The sequence below is a fragment of the Leucopleurus acutus genome (genome assembly GCF_964270905.1).
Source record: "Leucopleurus acutus genome assembly, chromosome: 16".
In the NCBI taxonomy this organism is placed as follows: Eukaryota; Metazoa; Chordata; class Mammalia; order Artiodactyla; family Delphinidae; genus Leucopleurus; species Leucopleurus acutus.
Genome location: NC_139158.1, coordinates 23,419,386 through 23,438,789, shown reverse-complemented (window position 1 = coordinate 23,438,789; position 19,404 = coordinate 23,419,386). Strand labels below are relative to the sequence as shown.

Genomic DNA, 19,404 nt, shown 5'->3' with positions numbered 1-19,404 from the left:
CAGAATCTCAGACTCTAAATAGACAAAGTGGGTAGAACATATTATTTATTTATGTATAATTACCTGTCTTCTTTCAGAAGCTTTAAGATGGCATCTGGCTGCATATATCTGGTGTCTATCAAGTAGCAATAATAGTAGCTAATACTGAAGGAGCACTTTCTCTGAGCCAAGCACCATTCTAAGCCTTCACATATATTAACTCATTTCGGGCTTGACAACATCTACTGAAGTAAGGGCCACTGTCCCCATTTTACAGATGAGGAAGCTGAGGCAAAGAGAGGCCAAGGAAAGTGCCAAGATCACGGAGTGAACCCTGGGCATCTGGCTCAAGGGTCTGGCCCCTAACCACTGCATTTACCCCCTCAGGGAGGACAGTCTGCAAGGGTCTGGCCTCAGCATCCAGGAACTACGCTGAACCGCTGGGGTTCTGCGGAGCTCAAGCTACATTTCTTGTCTCTCTCCTTTTTTTAAATTGTGGTAAAATACATGTAACATAAAATTTACCATTTTAACCATTTTAAGGTATACGGCGGCGTTAAGACAATTCGCATTGTGCAGCCACCCATCACCACCATCCATCTCCAGAATCTTTTCATCCTCTCGAACTAAAACTCTGTACCCATTAAATACTAACTCCCCATTCTCCCCTCCCCTCTGCCCCTGGTAACTCCATTCTACTTTCTGTCCCTATCAATTTGATTACTCTAAGTACGTCATATAAAGGGAATGACACACTATTTGTCCTTTTATATCTGGCTTATTACTTAGCATAATGTCCTCTAGGTTCATCCACGTAGGAGCATGCGTCAGTTTCCTTCCTTTTAAGGCTGAATAACATGCCACTGTATAGACACACCACATTCGTTTACCCATTTATGCATCCATCAGTGCACACTTGGGTTGCCTGCTCCCACCCCCACTCTTCTTAGCTGTTGTGAGTAAGGCTGCTTTGAACACGAGTGTACAAATATGTCTGAGCTCTGCTTTCAATTCTTTTGGGCATATGCCCAGAAGTAGAACTGCTGGATCATATGGCAATTCTATTTTTAATTTTTCGAAGAGCTGTGATCAAGCTACGTTTCCTTTTTTCTTTCTTTTCTTTTTTCCTCCTACTTCCAATAACAGCCCAATAAGCCCAGTGACTCCACTTGACTACCTGGAAGGCCTCTGGACCTCAGGCTGCTGTCTCAGGAGTCAAAAAGCCATTTTTCCCCTCTTTTCTTTTAAACGTAAGCTGCAGAAATCACCTGATTGCAACCTGCAGAAGAACCCTCAACCCACACAGGAAAGGAACTGTTCAGAAAGCCCAGCCCACCAGCTAATTACAGGCTTTTACCAGGATTCTCCACAAATGCTTCAACTGCAGATCAACCTTCCTTTTGTTAGGTGTTTGGAAACATGCTAATGGACTGGCTTTCAGATGCTTAGCCTAGAGGTGACAGCTCTTTCCCCCAGTGGATAAATAAAGCAAGTTAGAACCTTATGCATTTGAATTCAGGAGAATCACAGCTTTGCCTAGATAGATACCAGCTTAATCTACATTTCTTTATTATTCCAGCCAGTGGCCTTTATGTAAAATGCCACCCCAGCTGGGATTTCCACTCAAAGCTGTGGCTCGGAAGGCTGACTGAGCATTAGAAATATCTGGGGGGCTTTAAAAATATAGATATTTATAGAGAGCCCAGGACCCCAGCTTAGCCCGGCTGAATCAGAGTCTCTGAGGTGGCATCTGGCCACTGGTAGCAGTTTAAAGCTCCCAGCTGATTCTAAAGTACAGCCAGGCTTGAGAATTCCTTGCTTAAGGGGGCACAGAGGCCTGCAATCCTTCCTGCTCTACGAAGAATATTTTCAATGGGCTTTTAACCTGAGGAGAGAAACCCGAGCTAGGGGCCTGAAACGCCAACCTTCAAAGGAAAGAAGCAGGTCTTCCACAAATGGAGAGCACCGGCCTTGCTGATGGCCGCAGCTGACAACTGCCCCCTAAAGTTGGGGGAGGGGGGATGTCAAATGAGAGATGTACGTTGGGGAGGTGGGGCTGGGAGCGCCACTCCGGTTTGAGGCTTCTGCCATATTGGCCTCACATATGGGATTCAGGGGGTTCAAAACACCTCTGAACTGTGTGCAAAATTTTCTGTCCTATTGTGTATTTTTCTGGGGAGGGTACTCCAGAGTTCCCATCACATGCTCTGAAGCTCCGTCATACACTCCTACCCCCGGCCCCCAGAATGAGGAACCTTGGCGTTTTATCACCGTATACCATGTGATGGTATATAATGCAGTTATTAAAGACAAAGAGTTAGATCCATTCACATTTGCATTGACCTGGAGGGACTGAACACGTTCATTGTTAATGAAACAGAAGCAAGTTTCAGAGTGACGTTCACAGAATGGTCCAGAAACCTCCACAAGAGCAGGGACTGCTTAATACACAGTTCTGGAATTAATGAATAACTTTTTAAAAGAGCTGACTCTTCCATATGTGGATGACGTTTGTGTGAACAAGGGGAAAAGTGTGGAGTGAGACACACCAGGACGTTAAAGGTGGCGACTTCAGGGAGAAGGGCCTGGAAGGAGGGTGAAGAAGAGAGTAAAATTCCCTTTTCACAATCGTTACCCGCTAGCTGAGGGCTCGCTTCGCGCCTGGCACAGTGCTCAGCATTGATTACGAATGGATCTCATTTAATCTACAGAGCCGTCCTTTGAGGTCTCCTTGCATGGTTATCCCTGTTTCACAGATGAGAAAACCAAAGCACGCAGATCTTGCCCAAGGCCACAAAGTCAGCACCCAGGCTATGCAATGAACCCCTCTGTTCTTCTGATGCTCCGTCCGTACACATCCTTCGGTTGTATCACTCACAAGCATGTGCTACTTTTGTCATAAAATTTTAAGTAAAATACAAAAGTGTCAGGACTTTCCACACAGGCTCTCTCAATGCAACCCGCCCCCTGCCTGAACCCCTTCCTGATCTAAAGGTGCAACGTTAAGTCCTTTATTCTCAGGAGGGATGTAGGAACCGATATTCCATACTTGGATCCAGTCTTGGTTCAATATGGTTCCCACTGCCTGCTGGCTACTTTTAAGGAGTCAGTGGAATCACTGTCTTGTCTTGACCTGAAACCTTCCAGGGAGTGGGGTCCTTGTCTGTTGGTAACTCAATCTGGACAGAAGCCATCACAGGCTCTATCAGAAATCATTACATCTGCTGGGGCAGGTGGGCCTGATTAGATGCAGACTCTCTGGGTGACAGGTCTTGAGAAAGCCCAGAACCAGCCTGCCTCGGAGGGGTCTTGGAGCACGGAACATTAGCAACCTTGGGGATGAGAAGCAATGAGCTTGTGCAGCGGAAGGATTGCATGCAAGGATTTTTCAGCCACGGGCTGCTTTCTTGGGACACCTGCGCCAAGGATTCTAGACTGGATCTAAACAGATGAAGGTTTCCAATTACTCTGGAGCAGGACTCCTCAAAGTATGATGTCAGATCCCTAATGCCAGCACTACTTGGGTGTTTGAGGAAATGCAGATCCCTTGATTTTAGGAGCTAGCAAGACCAGAGCTTGAAGCCTGACCCTTACCAGCTTGAGACCCTGGGTGGATTGCTTATGTCTTACGCCTCAGGCCCCTGCCCTGTAAAGGGACGAGGATGATGTTGACTTGACAGGGTGCACTATGATGAATATTAGCAACCACACAGGTGACGTCTATGCAAAGGACACGGGAAATAATAACCATTACCTCTACTAACTACCCTGTGCCGGGTGGGGGGGGCAGCTTCTAAAATGGCTCCAATGATGCCTGCCTTCCAGTATCCACACCCTTGTATCCTCCCCTCCCCTTGAATGTGAGCTGGACCTAGCGAGTTGCTCACACCCTTGCATCCTCCCCTCCCCTTGAATGTGAGCTGGACCTAGCGAGTTGCTTCTAATGAGTGGAATATGGCAAAAGTGATAGGACGTCACTTCCAAGACTGGGTTACATAAAGACTCGAGCTTCCGTCTTGCTTACCCTCTCTTACTCCCTCACTTGCCCACTCTAATGGAAGCCATCTGCCATGTTGTGCACGGCCCTATGAAGCAGCCCATGTGGGCAAGGTCACTGGATAACACCCAGGAAGGAACTGAGGTCTCAAGCCAACATTTTGCAAGGAACGATTCCTGCCAACAACTATGTGAGAGATCTTGAAAACAGATCCCCACCCTACCTCCAGTTGAGACTTCAGATGAGACTGCAGCCCTCGCCAATACCTTAATTGCAGCCTTGCCAGAGAACCTCAGCCAGAAGCACCCAGAAAATCTATGACTGGATTCTTGACCTACAGGAACTATGAGATAATAAGTGTTGATTATTTTAAGCCACTAAAGTTTGGGGTGATAACTAATACACTCTGGAAACAGTAGATTAAATTACACGCTGGAAACAATAGATTCAGCCAGAGTGTGGCACCTGAAGCCTCTACTTAAATACCATGTCCTCTGGGGAGCCTTTCAAAATCCTCCTCTCGGAGTTAGGTGATCCTATTTTCTCATGTTTCCCTATTAGACCATAAGCCACTTGAATCATCATAGTGTCAAAGCTAACACAGCACTTACTATTATCTCAAAGACACAATTTACTTAATCTTCACGACAAACCTATGAAGCAAGTATTATTATTGCTCACGTTTTATAGATGGAAGAAACTGAGGCTCAGAGAGGCTAAGTCGGCGGTCCCCAACTTTTTTGGCACCAGGGACCGGTTTCGTGGAAGACAATTTTTCCACAGACGGAGGTTGGGGGTGGAACGGTTGTTCAGGCGATAATACGAGCGATGGGGGCGATGGTTCAGGCAGTAATGTGAGCGATGGGGAGCAGCAGATGAAGCTTCGTTTGCTCCCCCGCCGCTCACCTCCAGCTGTGCAGCCTGGTTCCTAACAGGCCGCAGACCAGTACCAGTCCGCAAACTGGGGGTTGGAAGCCCCTGGGCTAAGTAACTTGCCCAAGACTTTAGTAATTATGTGGAAGGGCCAGGAAATCTGGCTCCAAAAATTACATTTGTAACAATTATACTTTGTGGTTCTATGAATCTTTTCCAAGTCCACAAATGGTGAGTTCAAACCCAGGTAGCTGAATACCAGATGCGAAGTTCTTAAACATCACCCTCTCTAGATCACCTTCTATCCCTAGGACAATACACTGAATATGCCTCACCTGCAGTTCATCAATGTCTGGAACACTACCTACCTGTAAACACTAGGCTAGCATTTTCCAGTTCTTCTTGGGGAACTTTGAAGCTGAAGGATTCATTGTAGAAAGGATCAATTGTGCCTCTTAAGAAGGATGTCTTCTTTGTTTTCACAAGCTTGAGTCCATGTACCAGCTGGATTTTCACAAAGGGATCTGAGAATTGGATGCAGAATCATAGCGTTGGAGATCAGGAAACCCAATCCATCCATCCATCCATCCATCCATCCATCTATCCATCCATCTATCCATCTATCCATCCATCTATCCATCCATCCACCTATCCATCCATCCACATATCCATCTATCCATCCATCCATCCACCCATCCACCTATCCATCCATCCATCCATCCATCCATCCATCCATCCATCTATCCATCTATCCATCCATCTATCCATCCATCCACCTATCCATCCATCCACCCATCCATCTATCCATCCATCCATCCACCCATACACCTATCCATCCATCCATCCATCCATCCATCTATCCATCCATCCATCCATCCACCCATCCACCTATCCATCCATCCACCCATCCATCTATCCATCCATCCATCCACCCATCCACCTATCCATCCATCCATCTATCCATCCATCCATCCGTCCACCCATCCACCTATCCATCCATCCACCCATCCACCTATCCATCCATCCACCCATCCACCTATCCATCCATCCACCCATCCACCTATCCATCCATCCACCCATCCATCCATCCATCCATCCATCCATCCATCCATCCATCTATCCATCCATCCATCCATCCATCCACCTATCCATCCAACTTCCCATCCATTTGACAGCCCAACCACTGACCCATCCTTTCATTTCTCATCAGTCCATCCATTCCAGGTTTCCACTCCTCCTTTCATTCATCCATTTTCCCATCTATCCATCTATTATATATTCTTCCTCTTTCCCATCCAGCTGCTTTTCTGCTCACCCCTTTCTCTCTTACTCTAGCCATCCAAAATTTATTGAGCTCCTCCCGTGTGTCAGGCATTGTGTTCATTTTACAGATGAAGAAACTCAGGACTCAAGACAGGAAATGATTTGCTTAAGATCAGGCTAGCGGAAGAAGAGCTAGATCCAGAGCCTGTCCTAGTTTTCTGCCCTTAGAGACCCATTAACATGTCAGTGAGCCCATAGCCCGTACAGGGAAAAACGGAATTATAACTGTCATTCTCAGATCACTTTATGGTTTACAAAGAGATTCATGTACATTATCTAACCTTGTATTTGTTTAAACAACCCAGTGAGATGAATACTGTTATTATCTCAATTTTTCAGAAGGAGAAATTGAGGCTTGTAGAGGTTATAAGTATATATACTTATATATGGGGAAGTATATATAACTTCCCCAAGCCCACATTATTTATAAGCAGTAGAACTAGGCTTTCGTTCCAGGCAGTTTGACTCCGGAGCCTTTAATCATTTTATCATACTGACTCTCCCATTGTAGTGATTCTGAAACTCTCCAGCCTTAATACCATACCCTCTACTGGTCCCTTCAAAACCTGTTTTCATAATGTGTTTTTTTTTTTTCTTTTTCGGTACGCGGGCCTCTCACTGTTGTGGCCTCTCCCGTTGCGGAGCACAGGCTCCGGACGCGCAGGCTCAGCGGCCATGGCTCACGGGCCCAGCCAGTCCGCGGCATGTGGGATCTTCCCAGACCGGGGCACGAACCCGTGTCCCCTGCGTCGGCAGGCAGACTCTCAACCACTGCGCCACTAGGGAAGCCCTATAATGTGGTTTTTGAGAATACAAGTTGTCTTCTAAATTCAGCTGTCACTTTATAGCAAAAGTAATTTATTTTAGCTACGGCACTTAGAGAAGACGGTACTTCCCCTACTGAGCAACCGTGGCTGCTTTCACGATAATATCCTTTGCTGTCATGGGAAAGCTACATACAAATGGAATGTAATCTGTTCTATTTCATTAAAAGTCACGTTTGAATTGGTGTGTTATAGGCACTTTAAATACAACAGTCTTTTCAGAGCTGGGATTTATAAAGACTTACGCTACTCTTGAAAAGGGCTGGGAAAAGAACCTCAGGGTGTGTCCACTGCTCTCACAGATTAGAATGCATGGTCAGTGCACGCTACCGCCACCTGGAGCATGGTGTCTGCATTACATGCATAGCATCTGGAAAGGCAAGTTAACTTCTTTGGGGCTGCATGTGTATACAAAGAGGATCTAGATTTCAGTAGTCATCACACCTGGTCTCGGTCAAACCCCTGCTTCAAATGGAGTAACTGGAATGGTATCACTTACCTGCCTCATCCTAAGAAACAACCGATCGTTTATTCTTCCTCTTGAACTAACATCCTCGATATGGATGCTATTTCACCCTCAAAGGGTCGCGTTAATTAATAGTATCCAGGAGGCAGAAAAAGAAAATCAGGTCCCTTGTGCCAAACAAACATAGATGGCTTGTTAAAGAAATGGGGGAAGGAGAGGCCACACAGTACCTGAACCTTGGCTCACATCTGTCTGAAGAAGTTGCTTGGCTCGAATGACATCAACGTTCAGTCTCCCAGCACTCGGGAGATAATTCAGTGACAGAAGCAGCTCCCCCAGTTCTACCTCATTCTGCGGAGGAAGGATATGGTCAGGAAGGTGCATTTTTTTTTGTATTCTTTTTGTACCTGTCACGCAGGAAACTGATTCTAGCAGCTCACAAATGGACTTCTGTGGGTGGATCAGCTAACAGTAAGTGCCTCTTTCTTTGACTTCTTTGAGCCTCTGTCCCCACATATTTTCTTCCATCTATTTCAGAAAGTTTGTTCTGCTCTCAGAGCAGCCGCAATATAGTAAGAACAAAAGCATCAATAATGAGAATAAATAAATGCTACATGTCGAGCTCTGTGCTAAGTACTTAACATGTAATTATTAGTTCAATCTTCATAACGAGTCTGTGAGATATGAGTGTTACATTTAATAAGAGAGGAAACTGAGGCTCAGAGGAAACAGAGGCTCAGAAACATGTCCAAGGCTACACACAGCTAGAAAGTGGTAGTGCTGGCACCCGGAGCCAGGGAGGCTGATTCCAGATTCTCTGACCATTGTGCTATTCTGCCTCCCTGCAGGGTAACAGGGAGGAAGACCACCCTGCAGGGAAACCATCCAGGTGAGAAATCTGTTCTCAACCTGCAGGCTGAGTCCACAACAGAGCCCATGCTTCTTGCCTCACCAAGGCAAGCTCAGACTGTGACATCCCTTGTTAAAGAGTACCCATTCCTCTGCTGTCAACACTACCACACTCATGGGAAATTCACATACGCACCCAGTGTATGACTCCATACTTCCGAAAGTACCTGGAAACAAGAGGCCCCCACCTCTCTATCCCTTTAAACATTTTTTTAACTGTAGAAAATTTCAACCGTACACAAATTAAACACGCCAGTTCCATGAATCTCCACATACCCATCACCCAATTGTACCAATTATCAACATTTTGCTGAAGGATGTTTCATCTTGTCTTAGTCCATACAGGCTGCTATAATAACAAAGTACCACAGACAGGGTAGCTTATAAACAACAGAAATTTATTTTTCACAGCTCTGGAGGCTGGGACATCAGGGTGCCTACATGGTCGGGTGAGGGCCCTCTTCAGGGTTGCGGACTTCTCACTGTATCCTCAGCAGAGGGCTGGGAAGCTCTCTGGAGTTTTAGTAAGGGCACTAATCCCATTCAAGGGGGGCTCCACCTTCATGACCTAATCACCCTCCCGAAGGCTCCACCTTCTAACACCATCATACTGGATGTCAGGATTCCAACATGCACATTTGTAGGTGGTGGGGAGGGGAACACAAACATTCAGATCATAGCACATCTATACCCTGACTTGTGAAAATTTTTAGCTGAATATTTTAAACCAAGTCCCAGACATGACGTCATTTTACCTATATCTCTTTCAGAGTGCATTTCTAACTGATAAGGACATTAAAACAAATATTTTTAGTATGGGAAATTTCCAATCATATTCAAAAGAAGGCAGAAGCGTATAAGGAACCTCCTCATAGCCACCATCACTCAGCTTCAACAATTATCATCACATGGCCAATCCTGATTCACCTATCCCCTCGTTCAACTCCCTGTATTATTCTGAAGTAATTCCCAAACATCACATTATTTCATCTGCAATATTTTAGCATGTATCTCTAAAAGATCAGATTGATCTATCTGCCTATCCATCTATCCATCCATTCTTCATCCACCAACCCACTCACACACCCATAATCTCTATCCCTTTTGCTGTCAGTCATTTGAGCAAATTAATGCCAAGCGGCAGCTCTAGAACAATGCTCCGTAGATACTCAATAAAGATTTGTTGACTAGATGAAGAGTCAAACGAAAAGATTTCTGAACCGAGCGACTTAGTCCCCAAACAAGAAACAACCTTGTAAATTAACTCAGAGGTTGCAGACTGGCAGCCTGTAGATGCGTTTTGTTTGGTTCACATCATGTTTAAACAGATAATTCCTTGCTGATAATTATAAAATTTAAGAATCAAGATTTTTCACACTAAAAAAAGTCTGGATTTCTTGTCTTTCTTGAAAAACAGGAAGGTCTGGCAAGGCTGGGCCCACATTCCCACCTGGCAACATCTGGCCACAATGCAGTGCTCTCTAGATGGGACCTGCCTCTTCACGTCACTGGGTCCCCACCTGTCCTCCTTCACCCTTTAGGTTCCTGCTGTCCAGCTCTGGGCACATAAGCTTGCAGATTTTTCAAGAAAGAAACGGCCAACTCAGTGTCCTGAGTAATCAAAGAAGTTCAGAGCCCTTTACGCATTTGCTAGGGGTTTCATTCTTGTTCTTGAAGGCCTGGAAGATGCCGCATCTTCAGAGCATGACCCTGAAGACATATTTGTCCTCAGGCAAAGAATGCTGTGAACTACGCTGGTGCCCAGGCCATGGAGAAGCCATTCATGTCCTGTGGACTTTTTGTTCCTCCCAGGTTTATAAGTCAGAGTGATGCCTTCCCTGCTTCTAAAACAAACCAGCATCTCCTTTGATGATGTAGCTGTAAAGACAGCGATGAGGACCTGTAATTCAGTCAGCTGAGCTGCATAAACAGGGCAAAAAATGGATTCAACCAATCCAGTCATTGAGGGTAGTTTGGTTAGGGATGGGCTCAACTGAGGAACAATTTAGGATGGCAAGAAATTAGCCCACGTACACAGACCAGTGGTTCTCAACTGGGGACATCTGCCAATGTCTGGAGACATTCTGGGTTGTCACAACTGGGGTCAGGGATGCTCCTGGAACCCTTCCCTTTGTAGGATACCCAAATCTAGTGTAAGTCCTGGACCCCAAAGAATGATCCAGCCCCAAATGGCAACAGTGCTGAGGTTGAGAAACCCTGGATAGACAAGAGAAAGGGGGGTAGATGTCTCTTTTGTGATAACAAGAAAAGAGTAAATATTCTTTAACCCAATAGTTCCATTCCCAGCAACCTACCCCACAGATATCCTCAGACATGTGTGTCGGGATGTGTACACACAAGGATAATGAAGACAATATCACGGCTTCCATAGACTGCTTGTGGGCCTACCATGTGCCTGGACTGGGAATGGGATACGGTCCCTGCCTTTGTAGAACATACACTCTGGCGGTGAAGACAGACAGGAAACAGACTAAAAAAGTCATGAATGAGGTGATTTCAGATAATGTTGAGTACCAGGAAGAAAACTCCTGCAGGGTACGGGAGGTGAGGGGCCTTTCTGGGGATATGGAGATATTCTGTATCTTGATTGTGGTAGTGGTTACACAGGTGCATTTGCCCCCAAATCAATAAACTATATATTTAAAATGTATGTATTTATTGTATGTAAATTATACTTCGATAAAGTTGATTAAAAGGAAAGATCTAAAGTAAGCAAGCAGCGCAGAACATTAGCCCTTGTCAAGTCTGGGAGATGGGTACATGGGTGTTTGTTTTATGTTAGAAATATTTCATTTAAAAACACAAAATAGGGCTTCCCTGGTGGCGCAGTGGTTGAGAGTCCGCCTGCTGATGCAGGGGACACGGGTTCGTGCCCCGATCCGGGAAGATCCCACACGCCGTGGAGTGGCTGGGCCCGTGAGCCATGGCCGCTGAGCCTGCGTGTCCGGAGCCTGTGCTCCGCAACGGGAGAGGCCACAACAGTGAGAGGCCCGCGTACCACAAATAAAGAAATAAAAATAAAAACAGAAAATAAATATTAAAAAAGAAAGCAAGAAAACTCAGGCAAGAGAGTGGTGACCGATCGGGCACACGTGGGGACCCCTATGTGAGCCACGGTGGTCGGAGGGCGAGGCCTCTCTGTGAGGTGAGCTTGGAGGCGGGGGACACACCAGGCAGAGAGAACAGCAAGTGAAAAGAGGGAGGAACCAAGCCGGTGTGTTCAAGAACAGAGGGAAGACCAGTGTGGCTGGAGGGTGAGAAGAGGTGGATTCTGGAAGCGTCCCTGGAGCCAGAGAAAGCTGCCCAGCGGCTGACCGCGTGGGAGCCTGCTCACCCCCGGCTGCCAGTTCAAGAGATGGATGGAGAGAGAGGGGCCTGAGGCCAGCTCCTGAGCCCTCAGCGCCTAAGAGGCCCTCAAGCCCTCTCTAAGTGGAGAGTGCTTTCTGGAGTGGAGAGAGCTAGAGAGCTGCTCTTTCCCGCCCCTGAGGCCATTGACTGAACCCTCAACGAGGCAGCTTCCTGGTGTCAACACCTTTCTAAGAAGGCTCTTTATCATCTAAGAGCTTCTTTTAGTCTTCCTTCCCTTAGCAGGACACAAGCTCCCTGTGCCCTCCCGGTGCTCCGCCCCCAACACAAGCGTATCAAGGTTTTCATGTTCTGTTTTTCCAGGGAAGCCGTTCCATTAATCGAGCCACTCTTTCTCTCTGTCTTGGGAGTGATCAGTTTGCAAGACAGCTGTCTGGAATTTGGGGAACAGTTGGTAGAAATATAAAAGAAGGCTAATTGAGCAATATCGAAGGGCTGATTCATTTAACAAACATTTATTCAAGTTACTGGGGCCTGGGCCTGGAAAGTTATGAACATGGTTAATCACAGCAAACCTTTATGGAGAAATCACCCTAGGCCAGGCACTGACCCCGGCAAGTTAAGGCTCAACCTCATTTCTTCCCCTCAATAGCCCTAGACATTTCCATCTTACAGACGAAGGGATTCCAGCTCAGAGAAGGCAAGTGACTCAAGAAATCATAAAGTAGGACAGGATGCGAGCTCGGCCCCTGCATTAACTCTCACACCATGTTGCTGCCAATTAAAGCATAATCCCAGCCATCAACAAGTCAGTCTGTTGGGGAAGACTAAGGAAGGTATAAAAAAATAAAAATTCCAGGGGCCTCATGCTCACTAGGATGGTTATTAAAAAAACAAACAGAAAATAACAAGTGTCGGCACAGATGTGGAGAAATTGGAATCCTGTACATTGCTGGTGGGCATGTAAAATGGTACAGCTGCTCTGCTGTAAACTCTAAACAGTTTGGCCATTCCATGAAAGGCTAAACATACAGATACCATATGATCCAGCAATTTCACTCCTAGGTATATACTCAAGAGAACAGAAATATGTGCACATGAATTTCACAGCTGCACTACTCACAGTAGCCAAAAGGTGGAAACAGCCCACATGTCCATCAGTGGATGAATGGGTGAACAAAATGTGGTCTATCCACACAATGGAATATTATTCAGTCATAAAAAGGAAGGAAGTACTGATACATGCTACAATGTTGTGTAGAGGAACCTTGAAAACATGATGCTAGGTGAAAGCCAGACACAAAACCACATCTTGTGTAATTCCATTCATGAGATACGCAGAATCGGTAAATCCACAGAGACAAAAAGCAGATTAGTGGTTGCCAGGATCTGGGAGGAGGGGGAAATGGGGAGTGACTGCTTAGTGGGTACAGAGTCTCCTTTGGAGTGATAGAAATGTCCTGGAAGTAGAGAGAGGTGATGGTCACACAACGTTGAGAATGTAGTAAATGCCACTGAATTGTACACTTTCAAATGGTTAAATTGATGTTATGTGAATTTCACTTCAATTAAAAAAATGTTATAGGTCCTAACTGTTAATGAGCCATATGAACCAGACCTAGCGCAAGACGGAAGCACAACCCACTCCTGGGAGGGGCACGATTAGGGACGGCTTCACTCAGGATGCATTTGAGTTAATCCCTAACAGGTAGACAGGATGTGTTAACTAAGCTGATCATGGTGGTCACTTCAAAATGTACACATCTATGTATGTCATCACACTGTATCCCTTAAACTTACACAATGTTCTGTATCAATTATATCTCGATAAAGCTAGAAAAAAGAAAGATAAGTAGGATTTTGTCCAGCAAATATTGCGGGGAGGCACACTCCACACAGACGGAACAGAATGAGGGAACCCTTCACTGCAGCCCTGGCACCTTTTGCCGCTCTGATCCTGAAGGTTCTTGATTTCAAAACATAAAGTCCCGCGTAACCTGCTACTAATAATAAAGTAGCCAAAGAGGGTTAATAATTTGGATTTCTAAAATAAATTAGTGAGGATTCTCCTTACAAATAAAGTCTCTAGACATTGCCAAAGGTCCCCTCAGTGCAAAAGCGCCCGGTTGAGAACCACTTGTCTATCAGGATCTAAATAATCTGACCCCTGCTTACGTCTCAGACCTCATCCAGCTGCCACCTCTGCCTTCTATCCCTTGAAAACAGAAGACCGCTCCTACCCCGAGGCTTGCTGTTCCCTTAGCCTGGGAATCTCAGCTCAAATGTCACCTCTTCTAGGCTTTCCATGACCACCCAGTGGACAAGAGCCCCCTGCCTCCATCACTTTCTATCACATCACCTTGTTTTCTTTCTTTCATGGCACTCGTCCTCGTCGGATGTTTTCCTGTTCTCCATAAAGGCAAAGACAGTGTCCGTCTCTCCACCACTATATTCCGAGCACGTGGAAGAACTACAATCCAGGGGCCGCGAGAACAAGCTATGCGGCCCCAACGTGGAGGCTTCTTGCACCACATCCTGGTCCGAGAGGGGTCATCGGCACAGTGTCTGTCGCCTGTCCTACCCAACCTCCAGAGAATTGAAGCTGAGGTGGGAGAAGGACCTGGGTGACTGGTGACACTTCTACCTTTTCCCGTTTCAAGACAACGTCACAAATAGGACTCATTTCCTTTTTAAGAGCCTGATAAGCTTCATTTGGTTGAATCACGTGGGGTGGGCTTGGGAGAACTGAAATAGACCGCCCGTAAGTTACTCAGATGAATCCACAACCACCCTGCCAGCCCCCCGCAGCTGGCTTGTGCAAATGCTCCTCCACTCTCCACCCAGAGAAAACTTCGGTCTCTCTGCAGCCTCTGAACACAGCTAAGTTCGAATCAATAAAAAGGAAATCAAAGAAAACCATGTGGGACAAAAGACACGTTCTGGGGAAAATAACTGCCCAGCTCTCCTCCTGACATACTTCCTTTGAAGTGCTTCTAATGGCACCCTGGCTCCTGCTCCCCTAGCAGAGGGGGTTTCGGATGTGTGCACGTACTTTGAACGATGCCAAACATAGCTGCTGTGCGCCCACCGTCTTTGTCCCCGTGGGTCAGGAGAAACCTTTTGTCTCTTAATTTACTGCACAAACAACATTAAAATAGGAACGGATTTTTTAAAAAAGCGAAATCCAACCACAATCGCAGCACGTTACACATTTCATCAAATGCTTTCTTTTCTCCACTGCCCCGCTTTCAGACTCTTTTCCAGTCCTTGTCAATAATCAAAACAATATTTGCATAGCTGCATTGACAGCACAGGTGAATTCCGAAATACCACCCCCGACCATTTTAAAACTTAAATAAACAGACACACATTTTCCAAGTTATTACCCAGACATCACAAGTATCATTTGTAATGTCTACTTAGAATATTCCATTAGGCTGAAATACTGCAATTTATTTTAACCATTTTCCTATTGCTAGGTACTTAGGTTATTTTTAATGGTCTAAAATAGGGCACTTTGGCACTTTTCTTCTTTTAGATTACATCCCTCTAATAAAACCCAGGGGTGAGATCACTGGGTCAAAGAATATATTAAAACATATCAAAAATATCCAGATATTTTTCTGTCATTCAGTAATGAACTGCCAGACTGTTTGTTAAAAGGGCTGAACTAGGGCTTCCCTGGTGGCGCAGTGGTTGGGAGTCCGCCTGCCGACGCAGGGGACACGGGTTCGTGCCCCGGTCTGGGAAGATCCCACATGCCGTGGAGCGGCTGGGCCTGTGAGCCATGGCGGCTGAGCCTGCGTGTCCGGAGCCTGTGCTCTGCAGCGGGAGAGGCCACAACAGTGAGAAGCCCGTGTACCGCAAAAAAAAAAAAAAAAAAAAAAAAAAACGGGCTGAACTAACCTCACAGCCATGAGGAGAGGGAGAGGACAGGAGTATCACCACAATATCACCAGCACCGGGTATTAACATTTTGACAAATGGGGGTGGGATCAGTGTGGTTGCATTTCTTTGATTGACTATCTAGCCATATAGCAATTTAATTACATTTCCTTTTTTACGTGGAAACACTTGAGTTTCTGCGTGAGTTCAATGCCCCTCCTCGATATATGCCCACGCTGTGGTCAACAATACACACTTCGCACTGGACTGTATGTGTCTGTTACTGTCAGGCTTTCTAATTATTCCTGTCCACTGGATATCTTACTGTGGATTTAGTTTGTATTTCCCTGACTGCTAAAAGGACTGAGTATCAGCTATTCATTTTTTTCTCTTCTATGAAAACCCTGTTCATTTCTTTTGGCCTTTTTTTTTAAAAAAAAAAAAAGAAAACTAGGTGTCTCTCTTTTATTTATTTATTTAGTTAGTTAGTTAGTTATTTGGTTGTACCGGGTCTCTCAGTTGCGGCAGGTGGGGTCCTTAGTTGTGGCATGCAAACTCTCAGTTGTGGCATGCATGTGAAATCTAGTTTCCTGAGCAGGGATCGAATCTGGGCCCCCTGCATTGGAAGCACGGTGCTTTAACCACTGGGCCCCCAGGGAAGTCCCTTTTGGCCCATTTTTCTATTGGGCATCTACTGATTTATAAGAAGGCCTTTAAATATTATGGCTATGAAATTACTCACCAGTTATATGTTATGGGTTAAACTGTGCCCTTCCCCAAATTTGTACGTTTAAGTCCCATTCCTGAGTGCCTGAGAATGTGACATTATTTGAAAACAGGGTTGTTGCAGATGTAATTAGTTAAGACGAGGTCATAGTGGAGTAGGGCGGGCCTTTAATCCAATTAGAGGGAGAAATTTGGACACTGACATGCACACAAGGAGAACGCCATGTGAAGACTGGAGTCAGGCTGCCACAAGCCAAGGAACTACCAGAAGCCAGGAGAGAGGCCTGGAATAGACCTTCCTAGAACCTTCAGAGGAAGCATGGCCCTGTCAACATGTGGATCCCCAGAACTGTGCAACAGTAAATTGCCGTTGTTTAAGCCAGTTTGTGGAATTTTGTTACAACAGCCCTAACAAACTAATACATGTGTATAGTTTTCCCAGTCTGTGGCTTATTTTTACATTTTTTTTTACCATGTTTTCTGATGAGCAGAAGTTTATAGTTTTGGGGTTTTTTTGCGGTACGCGGGCCTCTCACTGTTGTGGCCTCTCCCGTTGCGGAGCACAGGCTCCGGACGCGCAGGCCCAGCGGCCATGGCTCACGGGCCAGGCCGCTCCGCGGCATGTGGGATCTTCCCGGACCGGGGCACAAACCCGTGTCCCCTGCATCGGCAGGCGGACTCTCAACCACTGTGCCACCAGGGAAGCCCAGAAAGTTTATAGTTTTAAAGCGGTAGAATGCATTTATCTTTTTTCTCTATGGTTCATACTTTATGACTTTTTCAGAAATGCTTTGCTATTCTTAGGTCACAAAGATATTCTCCTTTTTTCCCTTCTAAAACTTAAAGTTTGGCTTTTCAAAAAGTCCTTGGACCACTGGACTTGGTTTTGGTGTATGATGTGAGGTAAGGCTCTGTTTTCATTTCTGAGGTAGTGACCCTCTTTTCTCCTATCTTTCTGCCCGTGAGGCTGTCAAGGGTAGTGATTTTATGTTACCTCCGTCCATCTCCCCAGGTATAGAACAGACCCTGGGTGAATGTTGGCCAAGAGAAACGTTTGTTTATATCCTGTGTATGAAGCTAAACCTTCCAGGGAAGATGGGAGAGAGGCTCAATCTTCTCATGTCTGAGAGTTTATGTCTAGTGCTCACTGGCTGTCCAAATTAGATCAACCTACTTCAGATCCACTCAAGCATCTTAAAAGAGTGAGATACTGACTCTATTCTAAATTGGGCCCCCAGTGAGCATCTTGTAGCAAAGACAGCTGTTCTAGCAGAGATGCCGCCATAATATGCAACACTATCAACCCAAACCTGAATGGCAGACATGAAGCCCTGTCTCCAGCTACCCAGTGTCCATAATGAAGGGCCAACAGTGGACAGTTAGGGAGAAGCAGCAGCAGCAGCAGCAGCAGCTTCCAGGATGGGCCAGGGCACTTGCAGGGAAGTGGCTGGGAGAAGCTCTGCCAGCCAAGGGAGGGCTTTCGAGTCAGCGGGGTCCAGCCCCAGACCTTTCTTTCGTCTGCTCATCCCACTTCTGCACAGAAAGCCCCCCTCTGCTTCTCTGTGTCTTAGTCACCTAATTAGACCACCCCCTACCCAACCATCCAGTCCACAGATATTTATAGAGTATCTACCACATGTCAGGCACAGGGCTAGCATACAGTAGGTGCTCAATAATTATCTGTTGACTGGGCAGTCATGCTAGACACAAAGGACACAGCAGTAAGCAAGACGGTCAAGGTCACTGTAATGCAGTTCCTGAGAGTAAACATTATTTAATGAATTACTATGCAGAACTAGTTAATAATGAGATGATTTAATTAGCACTGTGGTGTGTGCTATGAAGAATAACAGGGTGCAGTGGCAACCGACTTTCCTAAGACTCCCCTGCAGAAGTAGGGACAGGAGTTAGAGGGCCAAGGAGTTAGAGGTCCAAGGAGCAGGTCCACTGAACAGCGGAAAAGGCCTATATGGACAAGTAAAGGGGGAAGGGCTGGGGTAGGGCAAGGTGCAGAGCAGAGGCTGGGGGAAAAAGCAGGTCAGCTCATGCCTTGCAGCCAGGTAAGGAGTTTGGACTTATCCTGAGGAATAGGAAGCCACAGAAAGCTTTAGACGGAATCACCTAATTCAACGTGCATTTTTAAAAGATCTCTCTGGCTGCACGTCCTTCCTCTTCCGATGGAAGCTGTTTCTCCTTCTGACTCCCTCTTCCACTCATGTTGTAATTATTCACTTCTCTGCACCTCTTGTAACAATCTCTTTTATGAGGCTATTTTACTTTTCATGTACTATCATTTCTCCGGGGCAGGGCTGCACCTTCTATGTTCGCCCTCACCTCTCTTTCCTACCCCAGTATTTGGAGGTAGGGTGGTTGGTATGCGTTGAATTGTGTCCTTCAAAAAGATCATGGAACCAAACCTCCCTCAAGGCCTCCAGAAGGAACCCGACCCTGCCGACACCTTGATTTTGGACTTCCAGCCTCCAGAACTGGGAGAGAACACTTTCCTGTCGTTTTAAGCCACCCGATCTGTTGTCACTTGTTACAGCAGCCATAGGAAACTGATACAGTGGTGGTATAAGTAGGACTGAGTCACAGCCCTACAACCCAATGCCAGCTCCACCACGTACTCACTGTGTGGCCTTGCACATGCTGCTGAACCCCTCTGAGCCTCTTTTCCTCTCCTCCTGGGGAAAACGGGGGGCATAATAAGACACCCCACGAAGTTGTAGTGGAGACCAGCTCTTCTTGCAGTTCTGTCGCCACGCACGACAAGGTTCTCACCTACCTTCCCTCTCCCTCTAGCTTCTGTTTCCTGGTCTTCATAGTTCCTAATCCTTCTCCCCTGCCCTTAAATGCAGTTTTCCCCAGAATTCAACTCATGGTCACCTTTTCTACTTACATTATACAGTGTTTCTCGGTAAATGCTGTTGATGCCTAGGGTTTCAACTATCATATTTTCTGTGTGTCCCAAACATGCTGATTTCTTTCGAGTTCTAGTCCTGCCTAAGCCTTATATGTTTTCTTTCCTCCTTCTCCTTTCCTTTCTTCCTTACTTGCTTCTCTTCCATAAATATTTTTATTGAACATCTATTATG

The 19,404-nt window shown here is 46.0% G+C and overlaps 1 protein-coding gene across 3 annotated transcripts in view; it reads right to left on the bottom strand.

Moving 5' to 3' along the window:
• SYT17 (synaptotagmin 17) overlaps nt 1-19,404 on the bottom strand; it is a gene marked incomplete at both ends in the record, with an annotated part of 113,504 nt that overhangs the window by 30,947 nt on the left and 63,153 nt on the right. For all 3 annotated transcript variants that reach the window (XM_082857448.1, XM_082857450.1, XM_082857449.1), the window contains 2 exons: nt 5,218-5,373; nt 7,693-7,813. In XM_082857448.1, coding sequence (XP_082713574.1) covers nt 5,218-5,373; nt 7,693-7,813 — 277 coding nt within the window. The remainder of the gene's footprint in view (nt 1-5,217; nt 5,374-7,692; nt 7,814-19,404) is intronic.